General features: G+C 51.9%; 4 protein-coding genes across 4 annotated transcripts; 3 read left to right on the plus strand and 1 right to left on the minus strand.

Annotated features, from left to right (window-relative positions):
• Positions 1-279: 279 nt before the first annotated feature.
• Positions 280-14910, plus strand: AYL99_08369 (hypothetical protein; the record flags this gene model as incomplete). The annotated part of the gene is made up of 2 exons (XM_018839877.1): positions 280-8747; positions 8874-14910. 2 exons carry the CDS (start codon positions 280-282, stop codon positions 14908-14910), a joined length of 14505 nt encoding a protein of 4834 aa, XP_018690998.1.
• A 951-nt stretch (positions 14911-15861) lies between these two features.
• Positions 15862-17442, plus strand: AYL99_08370 (hypothetical protein; the record flags this gene model as incomplete). Its single annotated transcript, XM_018839878.1, has 2 exons — positions 15862-16043; positions 16908-17442. The coding sequence occupies 2 exons, from the start codon at positions 15862-15864 to the stop codon at positions 17440-17442; spliced, it is 717 nt and encodes a 238-aa protein (XP_018690999.1).
• A 268-nt stretch (positions 17443-17710) lies between these two features.
• AYL99_08371 (hypothetical protein) lies at positions 17711-18868 on the minus strand (the record flags this gene model as incomplete). Its single annotated transcript, XM_018839879.1, has 1 exon — positions 17711-18868. The coding sequence occupies one exon, from the start codon at positions 18866-18868 to the stop codon at positions 17711-17713; it is 1158 nt and encodes a 385-aa protein (XP_018691000.1).
• A 299-nt stretch (positions 18869-19167) lies between these two features.
• On the plus strand, positions 19168-20325 carry AYL99_08372 (hypothetical protein; the record flags this gene model as incomplete). Its single annotated transcript, XM_018839880.1, has 1 exon — positions 19168-20325. The coding sequence occupies one exon, from the start codon at positions 19168-19170 to the stop codon at positions 20323-20325; it is 1158 nt and encodes a 385-aa protein (XP_018691001.1).
• Between the last annotated feature and the right edge of the window lie 79 nt (positions 20326-20404).

Here is a 20404-nt window from a genome sequence, read left to right on the forward strand (position 1 = left end):
GATCAAGTTTTACTTCTTCCTCACATACTTCGTACGAAGTTATTGGCCGCATGGAGTATCTAGATAGACAGGGTCCTCTTCAGATGCTGATTGGTTGATGCGGGTGCCAGCCTTGCGCAGCCTCGCGCCACACGAAATTTTTTGCTGGCCGCTGCGTTGCCAAGAAATGTGTCTTGACGATTCTCTTTCAACGACAACGATCATCTATTGTTATTTTTACCCTCCTGGATACCTGTGCTTTGTAGGAGGGAAGGAAGTACCACGCCATCCGGTTGCACCATGGAAGACATAGCAGTATACTGCTCATGGGCGGATGCGCAACTCGGCGCTGATCACGCTTTCCTCTCAGAAGTCCCTACAGAAGTCCGATCACTCATTACCAGATCAACAGCGTCTCAGTATCTGGAGTCCCTCGCCGATGTTATCCGTGATGCTAGATATACAGATGCGCTGTTCCCACTCTTCAAACCTCTCTTGCCCGAGCTGCACGCCAGGTGGTCGAGTCCCAACTGCACCACTGAACTGAAGGACATTATCAGCACCATATCTTGTCTGGCTAGGATTTTGCCCCTTGCCACGTATCTGCGCCCTCATATCAAATGGCTGCTTCGGATAGACCACTTAAGGCGTCGTGTGATGGATCTAAGAGGCCCTTCATCCGAGCTTCCAGACGATGTCGAACATGCACTTCTGCTCGCTGTCTTCCGGCTACTCTCGTTTGACCGACGCATCCTCACCGATATCGTTACTCCTGTCTTTTTCTCGTCCTTTTTGCGTCATCGCGCACTGCCAGTCAGATACTTAGCTGTCCAGTGTCTGTGCATAATCATGCACTTCGCCGATGCGTTTTCTGAGACCATGGTCAAGACATATGTGGGCGATGAAGCCTTATGGGGCGAGTGGGAGGGTCAGCGGATAGATTATCGGCTGCTGAAGCTTTGGGAAGAGAGGCGCTGGAAAGATCTCATTTCCACGACGGCGAGCATTGAGAAATCCTGGCAATCATCATCATCGTCCTCACCTTCAAAGGGTCGCAATCGGCTTTCCGAAAGTTTCACGCCGCGCGTTGTTGATGTTGGCGGCATTCTCCACTTGCCCTTGCCTTTGGACGATCATACACCAAGGCTGTCTGCTTCTACTTTCGTCCTGACGCCCACGGCGAAGCTCAATTTGCGGCGGCTGGGCGAGTGTGTATTATATTCGAAACCCATCCTAATCTCGGGCCAGGCCAGTTCCGGAAAGACGTCGTTGGTACACGAGGCCGCAAGGCTTCTGGATCGATCATCGTCAATGATTACATTACACCTCAACGAACAAACAGACGCTAAGAGTTTGTTGGGGATACACACTTCTTCAGCCGACGGCCAGTCCTTTACCTGGCAGCCCGGCGTTTTGACTAAGGCCATGCAACAGGGACGATGGGTTCTGATAGAAGACATTGACCGGGCACCAGGCGAGGTTATGGGGATGCTGCGTCCGATCCTTGAGAATGGCGAACTGTTACTGCCGAGTCGAAATGAAAAGATATATCCGAGGGATGGATTTCGCATTTTGGCAACTATCGAATCAGCCGGGCAGACGTCTTCCATCAAAAATTCTCGCCAATCGTGGCTCCTCAGTTCCCGACTCTGGAGCATTGTCGAAGCGGCCAACTACCCGCCAGAAGAGGTCGAAGCCTTGCTTTATTCTCGATACCCTAATGCTAATGTTTTTATTCCGACGATTCTGCAAGTTCACGGAAATCTTCTTCGTCTACACAAGGAACACCATGCACTAAAAAGACTACAGACACGCATGCCCTCCTTGAGGGATCTTCTCAATCTGTTGAGGAGGATAGTCCGTCGACTGGGCCGTCATGGTGCCATTTCACAGTCGGATCCTCTCCCCGAACAGACAAAATTCCACATTTTCAAAGACGCCGTCGACTGCTATGCAGGCTATTTCGACAATGAGGAGCTTCATGGATTCATGGCCGAGAGGATTGCTGCCGAAATGAATATTTCACCTCAGCAGATGCGGCACTCTCTGGATGAAACCTTCCCAACTATCTCTGAGCACAAAGACGTGGTGCAGGTTGGACGGAGTACTCTTAAGAGAATTGCAGTTCGCCGAGGACAAGCCAAGAGAGCTCCTTTTGCGTTCACCGTTTCTGCTAGCAGAACGCTCGACCGCATAGCCGTGTGCGCCGATTGCTCAGAACCGTGCCTTCTAGTTGGTGAGACTGGCGTTGGAAAGACGACTCTGGTGCAACACGTTGCCAGCCTCGTGGGCCAGACACTTACTGTGATCAACCTGTCGCAGCAGAGCGAAGCTGGTGACCTTATTGGGGGGCTGAAGCCTGTAACAATTCGATCTCTGATTCTGCCAGTAGTCGAAAAGTTTAACACCTTGTTTGATGATACCTTCTCCGCAAAAAGAAACGAGAAATTCCAAATATCTCTTACGAAGGCATTCGGAAAACAGAACTGGTCGAGACTACTGATTTTATGGAATGAAGCTATCCAGATGGCAGCAGCCTCTCTCAACACCGCAGAAAACCCCCGTGCAGATGGATCTGTCCATGCAAACAAGAAGCGCAGGCTGGACACACCGAAATATGAAGCACTCCGCACGAGGTGGACTGACTTTTCTGAAAGCCTGAAGCAGATTCGTGCCTTTGTTGCCCACGGTCACAAGACTCACACTTTCGCGTTCGTTGAAGGCAGGTTGGTGCAAGCAGTCCGAGAAGGAGGATGGGTACTCTTTGATGAGATCAATCTAGCCCCGTCGGACACTCTCGACCATATTGTCAGCCTCTTGCAGAATGGAGACGAAGAAAAGCCTTCGTTACTTCTCACCGAAGCAGGCAACATTGAGACCATCATTGCTCATCCAAATTTCCGCGTCTTCGCTGCTATGAACCCGGCAACGGATGCGGGAAAGAAAGACCTCCCCCCTGCTCTGCGATCACGATTCACCGAGATATATGTTCCCTCTGGCGACAATAATCTCGAGGATCTGACCAAGATCATTCAAACATATCTAGCATCCCTGCTTGATAACGACAAACGAGCCTCCCTGGATCTTGCGAACTCTTATCTCGAGCTGAAGAAGCTCAATGAAGCACACCAACTGACCGATGGGGCAGGTGAAACGCCGCATTTCAGTATTCGGTCCCTTGTTCGATGTCTATTATATGTCTCGCAACACAGTGCAAGCTACGGCTTGAGACGTGCTATGTACGAGGGATTTGCCATGAGCTTCTTTACGGTACTGAGTAGAGCAGCCGAAAATTTGGCTCTACCGTTGCTTGAGAAACACCTTCTCTCAAGTATCAAGAACCGGAAGGCATTTTTCAGCCAACAACCAAAAATGCCACAGAATGGAGAGGACTACGTTGCTTTCAGACATCACATTGTCAAAAGAGGTCCGGTTGCTCCTGACTTCCAACCGCACTATATCAGAACACCCTCTGTCGAACGCAATTTGCTCAACCTGGCTCGTGCCGCCTCTATGCGACGTTTTCCAATTCTTCTCCAAGGTCCGACATCGGCTGGCAAGACCAGCATGGTTGAATATCTTGCAAAATTGTCGGGTAACAAATTCGTTAGGATCAACAACCATGAGCACACAGACCTCCAGGAGTATTTGGGCAGCTATATGTCCGATACCGACGGCAGGCTCGTGTTCAGAGAAGGTGTCCTGGTGGATGCGCTACGCCTTGGCCATTGGATCGTGCTCGATGAATTGAATTTAGCTCCGAGCGATGTGCTCGAAGCTCTCAATCGCTTGCTTGACGATAACAGAGAGCTCCTTATTCCAGAGTCTCAGGAAATCGTGCGACCACATCCTAATTTCATGCTCTTCGCCACACAGAATCCGGCTGGTCTATATGGGGGTCGGAAGCGGCTATCCAGAGCTTTCAGAAATCGCTTCCTCGAAATTCACTTTGATGATATTCCTGAAGATGAACTGGAGATAATACTACGAGAACGGGCCCAGATCGCTCCTTCGTTTTGCACCAAAATTGTGGCAGTCTACAAGAAATTGTCCCTTCTCAGGCAATCTTCTAGATTGTTCGAACAGCGCAACAGCTTTGCTACACTTCGAGATCTATTCCGATGGGCCTCAAGACCTGTGGACGACTGGCAGCAGTTGGCACAGCACGGCTTCATGCTCTTGGCAGAACGAGTAAGAGAACCAGCAGAGCGTGCTGTGGTCAAGGGCATTATCGAGGAGACTATCAAAGTTGTGATTGACGAAAGTGTTTTGTATGGCATGTCGAAGATTCCGAACGCTGTTCAGCACCATGGTTCGATTATCTGGACGCCGGCAATGAGGCGAGTTTTTGTTCTTGTGACCGAAGCACTGAAAAATAACGAGCCGGTTCTCTTGGTCGGCGAAACAGGATGCGGAAAGACTCAAATCTGCCAGGTGATTGCCGAAGCAACTGGCACGCCAATTGATATCTACAACGCGCATACCAATACCGAAACTAGTGATCTTATTGGGTCTCAGCGACCAATTCGTAACCGGTCTGAGCTTGCTCATCATGTTCACGCTAGCTGGCAGGCTTTGGTTCGTTCCAGGCCTGACAGCAGCTTGACTGAAGACCTTGATGTTCACCAAATTGTGGAGGCTGTCAAGACTCTTGACCAATCGAGCTATGATCCCAGACTTGTCCAGAATCTCCGATCTAGCATCGGGGCATACGAGGCTCTGTTTGCTTGGAATGACGGCAGTCTCGTCCGAGCCATGAAACGGGGCGAATATTTCTTGCTCGATGAAATTTCTTTGGCTGAAGACTCTGTTCTTGAACGTCTGAACAGTGTCCTGGAGCCATCTCGGACAATTCTGCTCGCGGAAAAGGGCTCGGTCGACAATCTCGTTATCGCGCACCCCAAATTTCAATTTTTGTCCACAATGAATCCAGGAGGCGACTACGGGAAGAAGGAGCTGTCGGCGGCACTACGAAATCGGCTGACTGAAATCTGGGTACCTCCCTTGTCACAAGAAGCAGATCTCTTGCCCATTGTCCAGACTAAGCTAGGAACAAAAACAAGTAATCTGGCCAAGAAGATGCTCCAGTTTGCTGCCTGGTTTCGTACAGAGTTCCACAATGCAGCATCCAAGAGCATTGCATTGCGAGATCTGTTGGCTTGGGCAGACTTCGTCAATCGCGCCGAGTCCCTGGGCGAGGAGTCTGCTTTCGTGCACGGGGCGTTCATGGTCTACATCGACTCCATCGGTGCAAATCCATCTGGGCTAACTTCCATGGGTGCAAGAGATTTAAATGAGTCAAGAAAAAGGTGTCTCGAACGATTACAAGATCTGGTTAGTCTCAATGTCCTGGAAAACTATGGAAGAATTCCTGAGCTTTCATCTTCGGAGGAACGCCTCTTCGTTGGTCAATTCTCTCTTGCTCGGACCGAAACTTCAGCTCAGCAGACAACGGATCTGGTTTTCAACGCTCCAACCACGGCACAAAATACAATGAGGATTGTTCGTGCTTTGCAAATGACAAGGCCCATTCTGTTGGAAGGCAGCCCTGGTGTCGGCAAGACGGCGATAGTGACAGCGCTCGCCCAAGCTTGTGGAAGGAAGTTCACTCGAATTAATCTGTCCGATCAGACGGATCTTATGGATTTGTTTGGGGCGGACGCACCATCCGAGAACGAAGGAGTCGGGAAGTTTTCATGGCAAGACGGACCTTTGCTGAAAGCTATGCAGTCCGGTGGATGGGTCCTGCTCGACGAAATGAATCTGGCATCTCAATCCGTTCTGGAAGGGCTGAATGCTTGCTTGGATCACCGTCGGGAAGTGTATATTGCAGAGTTGGACAAGTCTTTCATCTGTCATCCGGATTTCACTCTGTTTGCGGCGCAAAACCCTCATCATCAAGGCGGAGGTCGGAAAGGACTTCCGGCTTCCTTCGTCAATCGATTCACGGTCGTCTACGCCGATTCTTTCCAACGTGTGGACCTGATTCGTATTTGCAAGTCCAGGTTCCCAGAGGTTGACGATGATCAAATCGAGAATGTGATCAATGAGGCTACGCGCCTGGAAAAGGTCGTTGCGGGGAGCCCTGCTTTTGCCAACGGGGGACCTTGGGAATTGAATCTACGCGATGTGGAGCGATGGCTGCGATTGTGTAAAGAGCAGCCAACACTTCCCTCGTCTTACCATGTTCGCACTATTGTCACGGAGCGTTTTCGCACCGTTGTCCAAAGAGACCAGGCCTCCGGAGCAGCCGAGTCAGGCTCCATTTCTCTCACGCCCGAAAGCTTTTACAACAACATGACTGACAGCGTTCTTCAGATCGGCAACGCCTTCCTCTCCAGGGATGCCGTTTTCCAAAATACCCAGGCGCCGCACACAACTCCCTCTACACGACAACTTTCCGCCTCAAACTCTATCATTACAGCCATCGGACAGAAATGGCCTGTGATCCTGGCTGGTCCCTCGGGTTCGGGAAAGACAACTCTCATCCGATATCTTGCGGCAGCAGCAGGGGTCGAGCTTGTCGAGTTTTCCATGAACTCTGATGTAGACACGATAGACCTCGTGGGAGGTTTCGACCAATACGATGTCCGTCGCGATGTCAGCTCGATCCAGATCAAAGTACGAGAATTGCTTCGAGAACAAATCGCAGCAGCTCTGAAAAATGTAGCAGATGAAGCGCGCCAGATTGAACTGCTGAGGGCATGGCGCTTCCTCGAAGACAATGAGATCGAAATTCCTGAGCTTCGGGCAGCGATCTTAACTTTACTGCCGATTTTCCCGGAACTGCGACCACAAGTTGAAATGATTTCAACTATCCTTGATTCAGATCGTGAAAAAAGCCTCCGATTTGTCTGGAATGATGGCGTCCTCGTCAATGCTGTTGAGAACGGCTCGTGGCTGTTGCTCGAAAATGCCAATTTGTGCAATCCGTCTGTTTTGGACCGGCTCAACTCCTTGCTCGAACCAGGTGGATCACTTGCCATCAGCGAGCAACATAATGGGAGCACTGGCACCAGAATAATCGAGCCACATGCAAATTTCAGAATCTTTCTGACGATGGACCCGCGCTATGGAGAGCTCTCTCGGGCGATGAGGAATCGGTCACTCGAGATCTTTATTCCTGACGTCCACAAGATTGACCGTGCGACTCCGATCCAGTATCCGATTTCTTCTTCTCTCACTCGATTGCGACATTTGATGGACACCGTCGGCAAAACACAAAAGGCTCACAGTATCGAGGCAGCGGTAGACAATCTCAGCCGTACAGATATGAAGTTGATCTCACAGGCCGATCACTCCATGCTTGATCCCACAACTAACGAATTATTACAAAAAGAAATCGGCGACAGGAATCTGTCCGAGGTGGGAGATGTGTACCAAACCTTGAGCTATCTGGTGCTTTCGAAAGACAACCGATTTCCACAAATGCCCATCCTTAACGAGCCACTGATCTTGCTCGAAGGGGTTTCCAAAAATGAATCTCTAGGGCCTTCCTTTGCAGGACCATTTACCAAGTACTGGTATGTAACGCGGCAGTTGGCAGAAATCATTTCGATCATGAAGAACGCATCAATCCGTGTCAAAACACTCGCCATCAAGGACCAAACAGTACTCGAAAGATCAATTTCTGTTTCGAAGAGGGCAGCACTTGGTTCAACACCAAACGTTGCAGCTTTTGGCAAGCTTGTGGTTTCCTCAATGTCTGAAGTCGTTCGGAGGGAGCTCAGGGCGAGGAGGAATGAGGTCCTGGCGGAGGGAGTGGAACGAATCCTTCGCTTTACTCTGGAGTTCATCTTCCTCTGTAACACGAAAACAATTGACATAGCTTCTTTGGAGGCATATCTGCAAGTTGGGGCTGACTTGCAGAATCTTGTTCAGCGACAGTCTCCCGACCTTGCCTCTCAGTTTTCATCGTGCCTAGATGCTTTGGGGGCTTCCAGGACTGGTCCAGAGGCTGGGTTCGGGCTTCAACTTATGTGGCCAAGTTTCCGGCCCATAACAGCATGCACGTGGTCACAACTCAACTGTCAGCTCGCATTAGAACAGCTCATCGGCAGATTCGATATCGCATGTCGCCGCTTACCGCAACCTCGAACCTCACTTTCCGGTGTGAGGTTCAGATTGAAAAGTGCGTATGCCTCGATTGCCGAGTCAGAACAACCAGAATCCCTGATGCTGGATCTTCAGGAGGCCGTGTCAAGACTCCAGGAGCAATCAAACAACGGCTTTCTTCTTGAAGGAAAGTTTGAAAACGTGATCAGATTCATATACCAAGCAGTTATGTTGCAGAAGGGCACAGCGAACGAATCAGATCTGGGAACTCTAGCGATGTTTATGCACCAATCCCAAAGACTTTCACTTGCCTTTGGATATCAAAACACTGTGTCTAATTCGTTGGCCCGTCTTGCATCCCTGAATGCAGATATCTTGGTGGATGACGGCTCCGTTGGGCTGGAACTCAGTGGTCAGCTTTCTTCAGTACAACGCCAGCCTCTCGGAACCCTCAATCATGCGAAAGAGGAGGTGCAGGAACTGACGAAGACGTTGGCATCCCACACTTCCTCATTTGACAACTTCTGGCGTCCACTGATTGAGAATCTCCTTTCGATTCTGGGAGGCTTCATGTCTTCCTTCCGTGCTCTCTTGACGCCGGAGGCAAGAGCATGCTTTCCTGAAGGATACGGACCAGATCTATCTCGGTTGTCTACCATACCGAGCGAGGATGTCTTCCTGAATGTGCACAGCAACGAGCCTTTCAACAAAGTGTATGTCATACTGATCCACCCTGTACTACTACAACTGCAAGCCAGGAACGAATTTGGACCTCAGCAGCTCAAAACATGCCTCGCTAGCTTGTCTCTTGCCGGACTGATCTTCATGGTTCCCGATAGGCCCTTGGACCCTGCAATATATCCGATGGTTGTGTACCATCTCCATGAACGCCGACGAGGGGAACTGGTTTCCAGAATCGAAGGGCAGAAGGAATTTCACAGGCACCTGATGGGAATAGACACCGCTCTTGTTATCCGTATCCTACAACAAGAGCTGCTCGAATTGGGTACTGTCACTCAACCTCCGGCAGTGATAAGACCTGGCAAAGAAGAATTCTTCAAGATTCAAGACGTCTTCACAACAATCGTGAACGGTTTGCTTAACTACCAGGAAGCTCAAACGCTTCAAGAACTACGTCCTGGCAGTGTAGAATGGATCGAGCACTGGGCTAGCAAACAAGGAATGTCAAATCTGAGCACGATCATTGAGCGACTAGAAACTTCTCATCGAGCGTTCGATGACTTTGTGAAGCCGATTCTATGGTTCTTGAAATGCCTGTATCTGGCCTTGGAGCTTGAGGTTGGCGACAGGAGTCGAAGCAGCACCCCTCTAGTTCTTCGCGAGCTTATCGCAAGCACTCCTTTACTGACCAGAAGTCCTGCCACTGTTCACCACTGGAAACCCCTTCACATCTCATCTCCAGTGGTTAAGCTGCACTGGCTGGATCACATTGGAATGAGAGCTGCTCTAGCAGGGAAGAGGGAGTCTGTCCTGATCGAGGACTTCATTGGCGTTATTGATGGCTTTTACTTCGAATGGAAAACTCGCCTGACCCAAGACCAGGCCGATGCTGCAACGAGATCTCGCTACTATACCTACCGTGGGGATACGCTTGAAGACGAAGACGGCGAAAGTCGCGAAATGAGAGAGCTATTTCCACAGTTCGAAGACGAGGACATGGAGAATGACGTGCAGCAACCAAAATTCGACGCTCGCGCCAATGCGGCTCGACTCAGCAGGCTACATCAGAAGATCTTAACCAAACAAGACCCGCAGGGGGCCATGGAAGCGTTCATTCTATCCACAATGGAATTATTACCCAAGGCTGCCGGTGCTGCTGGAGGCACTGGAAGTTCGTTCCTTGATTTCCTACCGGCTGTCTTTCTGCAGATGGAAGCTAAATTGAACGAGTTTAGCAGCGAGAAAAGTGCCAGCACCTTCAACATATACACTGACCCCGACGTTCAGCAAAGTCAGAAGCTGTTGGATCTGGTCTACCATATTCAATCGAGATTCTCCGTCATCCGGGAAAAATGGCCTGAGCATGCGGTACCCGCAGATGTCCTATCATTCTGCAGCGAAGTCCTCCATTTGAGCTTCGGTGACCCTATCGCTAAACTTCTCACCAAGATGGAGAAGCTATACGATATTGTGTCGCAATGGCAGAATATTGCCAGCAGGGAGTGGTCCGTCGGCCCGCTTGTTGAGCAGCTATCATCATTGATCATTAGCTGGAGACGTCTGGAGCTCCTGTCTTGGTCACGGCTGCTTGATGGCGAGCAGCGTAAACATGATGAGGACGCACAAGCCTGGTACTTTATTGCATATGAGGCTATCATATATAACTCCAGGAATCTAGACATTCATGACGGGGGCCTCGCTTCATATCAACAACATTTGGTCGAAACATTACAGGAGTTTCTCAAGTCGACGACACTAGGTCAATACTCGCCCCGCTTGCGACTGCTCGACACGCTCAGCAAGACCATGCAGATCCTGGCAACTAACCGTTCGCACCTCAAAACGATTGCTGCCTGCGTTCAAGACGTTATTGATCACCATCGTCGGTATGAGGGCGGTGTCGAGGCCATGCTGCATAGCGGCCGTGTGGGACTCGAGAAGGCTTTGGGCGAGCAGATCAAACTCGCAAGCTGGAAGGATACCAATGTTACAGCCCTCCGTGAAAGCGCACGCCGAACACACCACAAACTGTTCAAAATCGTTCGCAAATATCGTGAGCTCCTCAACAAGTCTGTCGTATGCACTGTGCCTGAAGATCCCGGGACGGGTTCCCTGGCCAGTATTGTGGAAGACCTTTCCGTACCTCATTCTGAAGATGAACGATTAGCAACAGCACTAGGACGATGCAGCTTGCTGATTGAGGACTGGAGCACACGGCCTGAACGTCTTACTCAACCCCTAGGCGCAATCAGAAGCATGCAACATGTATACCGACCAAAGCATCCCGAATTTCAGGCGTATTTGGAGATTGTCTCATTCCGAGAAGACCTGGTTGAAGCATCAAAGCAATTGAGGAGTCAGACACCATCAGCATTGAACGAAGATAATGCCTCATTTGTCCGCCACCTGCAAGAGAGAAAGAGAAGATTGCTCGCGGATACATTGAAAGCAGTGACGCAGATGGGGGTCAGGAGAAACCTTCCGACCTCTGAGCTTGAAAAGCAATCATCGTGCGCCGCTGTTCTGGCGTTGGTGGCGGATTCGCCAGTGAGCCAATATACGCCGACCGAGGCTGCTGCCAACGAAACCTTCCACCAATTGCTTGATGTCATGCCTCAAGTCCGCGCAGCTCGAATCGATCACTCAGACGATCTCACCGAAGGCGAGATCAATCGTTCTGTTGGGCTTTTGGAAGGCTTGCTGTTCGTGACCATTCGTCAACGTCAAGTATGTCCACAGCATGCATTCGAAATGAAGGGACTGGGCGCTCAGCTGTCAATGCTCAGGTCAGTCGCGTATTCTTCATCAGGTCAGATTATGCAATCCACTCTCTCCGCTCAAGGCGTCGATTTTGTGCAAGAGCGCCTCGCGTGGCTGGCAGAGATCTTGAATATTGGCTGTCGTATTTTAAAGTTCCAGGCACAACATGGAGGGTTCGATGTCAAAGAATGCCTGGATTCACTGCATTCTTACGCGAACCAAATCACAGACTTGAGACACAACATCCTTGATCTACCTGACGCACCGTCGGGAATGACGTGGAAGACATTACAGAGTCTGATGGGGAAAATTCCTCAACTCTTTTCTCAAATACGGGTTTCACTGGTCGACTGGCACGTCAGCGAACCTCGCATCGAATATCTCATGCGCCAAATCATTCCCTGGACCGAGACGATTCCACCATTGACGGACGGAACGCAAGTGCCGCACCCAAACTTGACGTTTCGAGAATTCGATCAGAACCTCAAAGACGTAGTGGATCAAGTTTTTGTGGGGATGCAACGACTGTCTTCGCTGCCGCTAGAGGTGCCCACCTCAGATGAAGACCAAGGCTGGCTGTCCAAATCAGACAAGTACGTCGTCGAGGCACTGCGGTCGCTGAAGATGAGCACGATTACCAGCCGACTTGAGGTATCCGTGATACAAAAGCTCCAACATCTGACTCCGGAAGACTTCGAAGCCGCCAAGGACCTACTGCTTGTAGCCATGCCAGTGCTCGATCAGTATTACTACATTTGCGAGCATCTCCATAACCGACACGCCGCGCTGTTCTTGGAGACGTCGCGACTTGCCTTACAACTGGCCAGGTCCTTCTCTACCATTGCAAAACAGGGGTTCTGTCGTCCCTCAGAGCCCGCAGACGGCGAGGAGCAGACAGGTAAACTCGAGTCTGGAACCGGGCTGGGTGAAGGGGAGGGCGCTGAGGATATCAGCAAGGATGTTAAAGATGATGAAGATCTCTCTGAGCTTGCACGCGAGGGGCAGAAAGAAGACAGAGACGGCGAGATGGAGAAGACGGACGACGCGGTTGATATGGACCATGAGGACCTGGAAGGCGAATTGGGTGGTGATGACGAGAGGCTCTCAGATCAAGGCGACGACAATGACCAGTCTGGAGACGAAGAGCAGAACGATATCGACGAAGAGACAGGCACTGTTGACGACCTCGATCCCAACGCCGTGGATGAGAAACTCTGGGATGACATCAAGAATGAGTCGGAAAAAGACAGGGAGCTGAAAAATGACAAGGCCAAAGGAAAGAAGTCCGACGATCAGACTGCCGGAGATGGAAACCAGGACAAAGGAGAAGAAATGGAAGAGACGGGCAGGCCAGAGGAGGAAATGGATGAAGGCGAAGACCGAGATGAAGGAGGAGAGCGTCCGGAAGGCCAACAGATGGATGAGCATGTTGAGGAAGAGAAGGCTCTCGATCTTCCAGAGGAGTTGCAGTTGGCTGGCGAGGATGAGATTAAAGACGACGATATCTCAGATGATGGCATGGATGAGTTGTCGGATATGGACAATCCGAGGGAAGAAGTCGAGGGCGATGGTTTTGAAGAGACTCAGGAGATCGGAGAGCACGAGAAGCGGCCCGATGAAGGAGCTGCTGAAGATGAGGTTGACACAGGAGAGGATGAGGCTGAGAACGGGATTGCTCAAGACAACGAAATCATGGAAGACCAACCGGACGAAGTGGAAGACGACGACAAGAAAGACGGTCACGATACTCGAGAAGACGATAAGGTTCATGACTTGGAAGAGACTGCTGGTGGAGAATCCGGAGCCGCAAACGAGGTTCAGGAGAATGTCGACGCAGAGCAGAGCGTCGAGGGCATAAACGAGGCTGAACAAGAACCGAATCCCCAGCAGTCTCAACCGGGCAAGGCTTCCGAAGACAAAGATCAAGGCAAGACCGGCACTGGAGCCTTCGAGCGCGGCACCGGACGAGCAGAAAGCCTTGAGTATCAGCAAAATCAGCCTCTGAAGCAGTTGGCAGACGCCCTTGATCGATGGCATCAACGTCGCGAGATCTTGCCACCATCTGGCGAGCAAGATCCAGCGAGGAACGAGCAGGGAGATGTCGACATGGCAGATGCTGATTTCGAGCATGTCCAGGATGAAGGAGACAAGGGAGACGCTCAAGCGCTCGGCGCTGCCGCGGCGGATCAGTCTCAAAATCTCGACCCCAGCAAAGCCATAGAAGACGAAGATGCGCCCATGGATGAGGACACAACACTTCCTGGTGTCCTGGAGCCGGAGGTGCAGGAAGATATCGCAGAGAGATTCAGCCGTCTTAAAGCGGAGGCTAAGCCACCAGGTGCCCGAGACACAGGGCCCTTCGTCCCAGACCACCAGCTCCAGCACAAGGAATACAACGATCACCTGGATTCCGGCGACACTGCATCTGATGACTTGTCGCCTGACATCGAACACCTCGAGCTCAGCGCTGACCAGGCACAGCAAGCTAGCCATCCGACGAGCAGCGTCAACGCCGCACAGCTGTGGCAACAATGCTCTGCCACCACGCACCAATTCTCCCTCGTGCTCACCGAACAGCTGCGGCTCATCCTCGCGCCCACGACAGCCACCAAGCTGCGCGGCGACTACCGCACGGGCAAGCGGCTGAACATCCGCCGCATCATTCCGTATATCGCGTCGAACTACAAACGCGACAAGATCTGGATGCGCCGCGCCGTGCCCAGCAAGCGCACCTACCAGATCATGATTGCTGTCGACGATAGCAAATCCATGAGCGAGTCGGGCGCCGACGTGCTCGCCTTCGAGACCCTGGCCTTACTTACCACGTCCCTGGCCATGCTGGAGGTCGGCGAGATCTGCGTCGTCGGCTTCGGCGACGCCCCGGCTATCACTGTCGCCCACCCCTTCACCCAGCCCTTCTCGCCCGCCGATTCCGGCCCGCATGTTTTCCAGTCATTCAGCTTCGAGCAGCGCGGCACCGACGTCAAGAGCCTACTCACCCAGAGCATCCACCTGTTCCGCGAGGCGCGGACCCAGCGCCAAGGTCCAGGCCGCGAAGAACAGTGGCAGCTCCAACTGATCGTCAGTGACGGGCACTGCTCAGACCACGACGGCATTGCGCGACTGGTCCGCCAGGCGCAAGACGAGGAGCGCATCGTCATCGTCTTCGTCATCGTCGACGCCGGGGAGGAGAGCATCCTTGATCTCAAGGAGGCTGTCTTCGAGCCCGACCCCGCGAGTCAAGGTCGTCATCACGCTCAGGCCGGAGGTGCCGGATCGGGAGGCGTGGGGGAAATGCGTGTTCGCACAAAGAGGTACCTCGACGGCTTCCCCTTCCCGTACTACCTCGTCGTGCGTGACGTCAGGGATCTGCCGGGCGTCCTGGCGACCGCATTGAAGGGCTGGTTCGGGAGCGTCGTTGACGTGCAGGGGTGACTGTTGACTTAATATGATATTGATATTACTTGGCCTGTACCAGCCTTGTCGCGAAGGAGATCTGGATTTGACAGTCTAAGAGGGGATATCATAATGGGAGACGAGGGCGGCAAGGGTGGTTCGGTTTGGGTTTGATAGACTGAGTGGACGATGAGGTCCACCTGTATGTAAGAATGAGGTTTTTCCTTTTCGTTTTCTCTCCTTTACTGCGTCCAATTTGAATGTGAATTGAACGATGCTTTCGTGAAGATGCATTGATACCCTACTCCGGTGGAATATTAAGTTATACGATGCGCAGTTCTAGATCTGAGAATCCCCATACCAGAGGATGGAGCGGTGCAGGGGAGGGAAGGAAGAGAGAGGGGGAGTGAAGTCTCGTAGAATGTCTGTCCACGGGCCACGGACGAGATTCGAGAGAATGGAATTCGTAGGTAGGAAGAGACCTAGTAAATGTATAGAGCTGTATAAACAGTATATCTATTCAGGGTGTTTTGGAAACGTGTGTATGTCTTGGAGCAAGCGAGCCTGTTGAAGACCGCGTGCGTCAAGACTCTTCCTCGCGATTCAAGGCAGCGAAGACCAGGTCAGAAAAAGTTGTAATGCACTTCTTCCTCACAATCTGCGTCAGTCCCTCAGTGATTCACGTTCAACGCAAATACGACGTACGTCTGTGGATAGAGGGTGGATGAGGTTGAAGTGAATGAAGCTGGACGGTAGTTCGGCAGAGAGAGTGATGAACACGTCAACAGTAACAGTAACAAGAACAACATCACCTGGCTCTGGTCCATAATCAAGGAGGTGAGGTATTTCTGAGAACACATCAAAAACACATCTCTTACACTCTTTCTTCGCGGCCTGCAGAATTCTCCCTCACCAAAGCACAACTCTGTGGAAGGAGAATTTCTGTAGTGTACAGCAACATGCATGCTTCGGACGACAGTACTCGCCCTCATGGCTCTCCGCAAGTCCCCAACATTCGGTCTGGGTTCAGCAACTGCAGACAACAAGCTCAATCACAAAATGAATATCCCAGCCTTGGGTCTGCCATTGCACCCGACGGCAGAGACCATCGAAGTCTCATTCAGTATGCTCGAGAAGCTCTTCTGGTACTGGATTGCGAGTGGGAGCCTCAGGTATGTTGTTCACATTCAACTGCTCTTTGCCTGTTAACACTTACATCTAACTCGGTGTTCCATATGTAGCGCCGCGCCATTCCTGAGACTGTATTCGCAGCGGATGCTAGCGGGGTATCAACACAACATTCTGGTGATCATCGATCACACAACCCTTTTGGAGACGACGGAGAGGAGGAGGATAACGAAAATAACCATGAAGGCGATACCGACGTTGTCGTCGTGAACGCGAACGACCCAGACCGCGGTGGAAGACGTAAGCGTGGCAGGCCGCGGGCGACGGAACGATCGACTGGCGACCGTTGTGTGCGTTGCATCATCCAGCACAAGAGATGTGATGCTGCAAAGCCCGTCTGTGGCAACTGCGCAAGGATGAAGCGCAAGCGGGATTGCCAATGGCCAGGGTCTATGACGCGAAGCCAATTGCTGGCTGCGAGGCGCCAGGATGCAACACCCTCATCGTCGCCTTAAGGAGAACTGCCTCCGATGCCACCGCAGCACCATAAATGAGTGCCGTACCCTGGACAAAAGCCATTGCCTCTCATGCTGCCTCCACATTGAAGCAGTCATTGCCCAAGTGAATACCAGAAGTGCTGCTGTCCAACTGCCTTGGATGGATATGGAGAGTTCATATGAACCATTTCCTCGCCAGCTTTTCTTAAGCAACCACCCTATCTGGAACGAGAAAACCTTGCAGGAGACATCGCGCATCCCAGAAGACTTTGCTCGCCCAACTGATAAATTGCAAGCTCACTCTGGATCTGATATCTCTGTGGCACAGATTGATCAGCATCGGTGTCGAGGTCAGAGCAACACAGAAAGCTCCCTGCCCTGCCGTCCTCCAGGAACACGCCCTCGTCGCAGTGCACTGGGTCTGAGAAATATACCGGCATTCGGGGAAGCCCCGGGATACACATTAGATCGAAGAGACCATGAAGATACGAAACCAAAGATCACTTTCTTCGCTGCACCTCCTCGTCGCCCGCCTGGGAGCCGCCAGCAGCAGCAGCAGCAGCAGCATCAAGCAGCTGTTACGGGTACAGGTCACTCTCAACAGGTTTGGGACGATCCATGCCGACCAGTGCAGTCGAATGTTCTCAATACTGCAAATGATGTCGTACGTGCGCAAGATGAAGCTGAACCCACCAGTGGAAAACCGGACGTCATTGCGGCAACAGCTCCAACCTCGCATGAACCGCAACCAACTGTCAGTCCTCCACATTCTCAAGATGATGCTGGTGATAGTCAGAATCAATGCGACCCCAGCCAAGGAAAAACTTTGGAAATGGCGGTCGGACAACAGGAAAGCACCGGTGTCTACTGTGAATATATTGGCGAGGAATGGGACGACAGCTTTATGGATGAGTTTGTCAACTGGGGTCCGGATATCGACATCTGAATTGGGGGCTGTTCTTTTCGTCATCAATTGTTGATCCATCCAGGAAGCCCTTGTGTAGAACTTTTAGTGAACCGAATGGGAAGTTAGGGGAGGTCACTGAGGCGGACGTCAAGGAATGGATGTTCGTGCTTTTAAGGACCCGGAACTCATTATTGGATATATCATTTCCTTCCGGCGAAACATCAAACCGTGGGCCGCCGCTGCTGTCGTCAAGAAATAGACTCCTATGGAGCTGCTGAACCATTGACTGTAGTCGAAATAGATGATGTCACCATCCATACTTGCTTCCTGCTTCCTTTTTATTCCTTCGGCCTGTTGCAAAGCTCTCTTCGAGTGCCTCTTTCTGCCCAGTAGCGGCATTCACGAGCTGTTTCAAGCTATGTTTGCCCGGGGCAATGGCGCGGACTGGATTGTGCTGCACTTGCTCGCCGCTTGCGCGTAGCATTTCGTTCGCCGCATATTCTTGATCCGTGTTGAAGTTGACCACGTTGACGGCAGTGCCACTTGGGTGGCCACGGCGCCCAAACAGCTGCCGCCGGTCTGCTTTTGAGAGGTTCAGGTCGGCCGCGATGGAGTCGAGTGATTGAGCTTGAGAACTAGCCGATCCGTCCGCATGGGCCTCCGATGACACTGGCGGCATGGTCTCGTCGACATCATCGTCCAGGACCTCAATTATTTCATCCTCATCTTGTTGACCCTGGGTTTGTAGCACCGTCGTTGTCTCTCCGCCCATGGAGAATAGACTGACTTTCTTCGGGGGAGGAACAGGCTCGGCTACTATGGATGTTGCAGACATATCCCTCGAGACAGGAGCTGTGGCCGCATCCTGCCCTGGCGTGATGCTCGATTTCGGGCCGTCGACTTTCCGTTTTGGTTTCTTATTGTTTCTCGCCACCGAGAGTGGTTTGAACATGAAGGGATTTCCTTGTATTTGTTTTTCCTTCGGCACGTCCGTCGCAGGAGCTGTGTGTTTCGGGATTGAGGGTATGGTCTCATCCGTGTCAGGATTTGTAGTATGCCTTTGCTGCTCTTGCTCTGCAAATAAACTGCGCAACTCGTCATCTGCCTCCCTGCTGAAACCAGGCTCAGCACCCGTCTTCAGGCTGAAGACTTTCCTCGTTGCAGGCTTCGGGGGGGCTTTGGCGTCGACATCTCGTTTGGGCGCAGGAAGCATCGCATTGAAACCGCTGAATGTCCCTGCACCGCCACCGATTCGAGGTCGTTTCGCAGGAGGCTCTCCATCAGTATTGCCGTTTGTGGGCGTATCTTGTAGCTTGACTTGAATCTTTCTGGGATTTGCCTTGTCGATAGTGAAGGTTGAGTTCGTAGTGCTCGCAGTCTTGTTCAAAGACGTCTCAGCCTTTTGTTGCGGCAGGGCTTTCTCGTCTTCTGAGTCTTCGGAGTCTGAGTACGCGACCAACGCCATGGTTGTATCCGGGGATGGCTGAGAGGTGTCGAGACGAGTCCGGATGAAGAAAGCGGAAAGACTTCAAGGTTGTTCCGAAGATCACATGACCAGTAGCACCGTTTTTCTGCGTCATTCCAACTTCCGCCTGGCTCGCCTCTTTGCCATCCTCCCGAGTACTTGGTACATATTTGATCTCCAAAGCTCGACAAGAGTCATGTTTGGCCGGTCACGGGCGCCAAAGACCATCTAATCGCTCCTCGGCCACCAAGTCTGGTATCTCTAGGTCATTGGGAACATTGTGAGGCGTCTCTACTCTAATGTTGTCCTTCCGGGCATTCCAGCGAGCTGCCGACCAAGCAGCTCGCAGACCATTTCAACCCAGTTCCAGGACCATTCTCAGGTTCGGACAAGCTCCAAGTTTTCAGCCACGGCGGTCAGCTTCTTGGGGTCCCAACCCGCGTTACAAGCGATTTGGTGATGGAAATGGGTCTGGACGTGGACAGGGGCAGGGGCAGCAATGGAGCAACTTTGGTCCCGTCTATCGCATGCAGTACCTCTGGCGGAACTACCAGAGGCCGCTGACCGTGATTGGGGTGGGCGGTGGAGTGTTTTACGTCTACAACCTCGAAGAGGTCCCCGTCACTCACCGACGACGTTTCAATATGCTGTCTCCGGCGGCCGAGAAGGAATTCTTTGGCGGAGCTGGAATGTACAAGTCTGTCCTACAAGAATTTCAAGGCAAGATCCTTCCGGCCGACCACCCTCTCACCATGCAAGTCGCCAAAGTTGTCGAACGGCTGCTTCCGACCACTCGCGGTCTGGCTGGCGACGACTGGCGGGTCCATGTCATCAATGAGCCTCGAGAGAAGAATGCATTTGTCATGCCGGGCGGAAAGGTCTTTGTCTTCTCCGGAATTCTTCCAATTTGCGAAAGCGAGACTGGTCTGGCTGCCGTCCTGGGTCACGAAATCGCTCATAATGTCGCCCACCACGCTGCGGAGAGGGCTTCGAGGTCCAGCTTTGTCCTCCTCGCCGCTTGGGCAGTATCCCTTGTCTTTGATATCAGCGGACAATCCGGACGAGCTATCGCTGAATTATTGCTATCTCTCCCCAATTCGAGGACGCAAGAAGCCGAGGCCGACCGGATTGGACTCCTAATGATGGCCGAGGCTTGCTACGACCCCCGAGCAGCATTGGACTTCTGGCAACGCATGAAGAAAGCATCAGAATTTGAACCCCCGCAGTTCTTGTCCACCCATCCGAGCCACTACAACCGTGCCGAGCAGATCAAGAAGTGGCTACCAGATGCCGAGAGGGTATATGCGGATACAGGCTGCGGCACTGCCAGTGGATATGAGGACGCGTTCAAGCAAGCTCTTACTGTCCAAAGACCCGGAAGGGAGGCCCAAGTCAGGCAACAACGACCGATAATGGTCGGCCGGAATGACAATGACGACGACGACGACTTCTTTTGATGAGGGAATCATTCTCTACTCAAGGAGGTCGTTTTGGTTCTTTCCGACCGCTCTACATGGTCAGCCTATCTGCGCATGG

This window comes from Fonsecaea erecta (genome assembly GCF_001651985.1).
Source record: "Fonsecaea erecta strain CBS 125763 chromosome Unknown Scaff7, whole genome shotgun sequence".
Classification (NCBI taxonomy): domain Eukaryota; kingdom Fungi; phylum Ascomycota; class Eurotiomycetes; order Chaetothyriales; family Herpotrichiellaceae; genus Fonsecaea; species Fonsecaea erecta.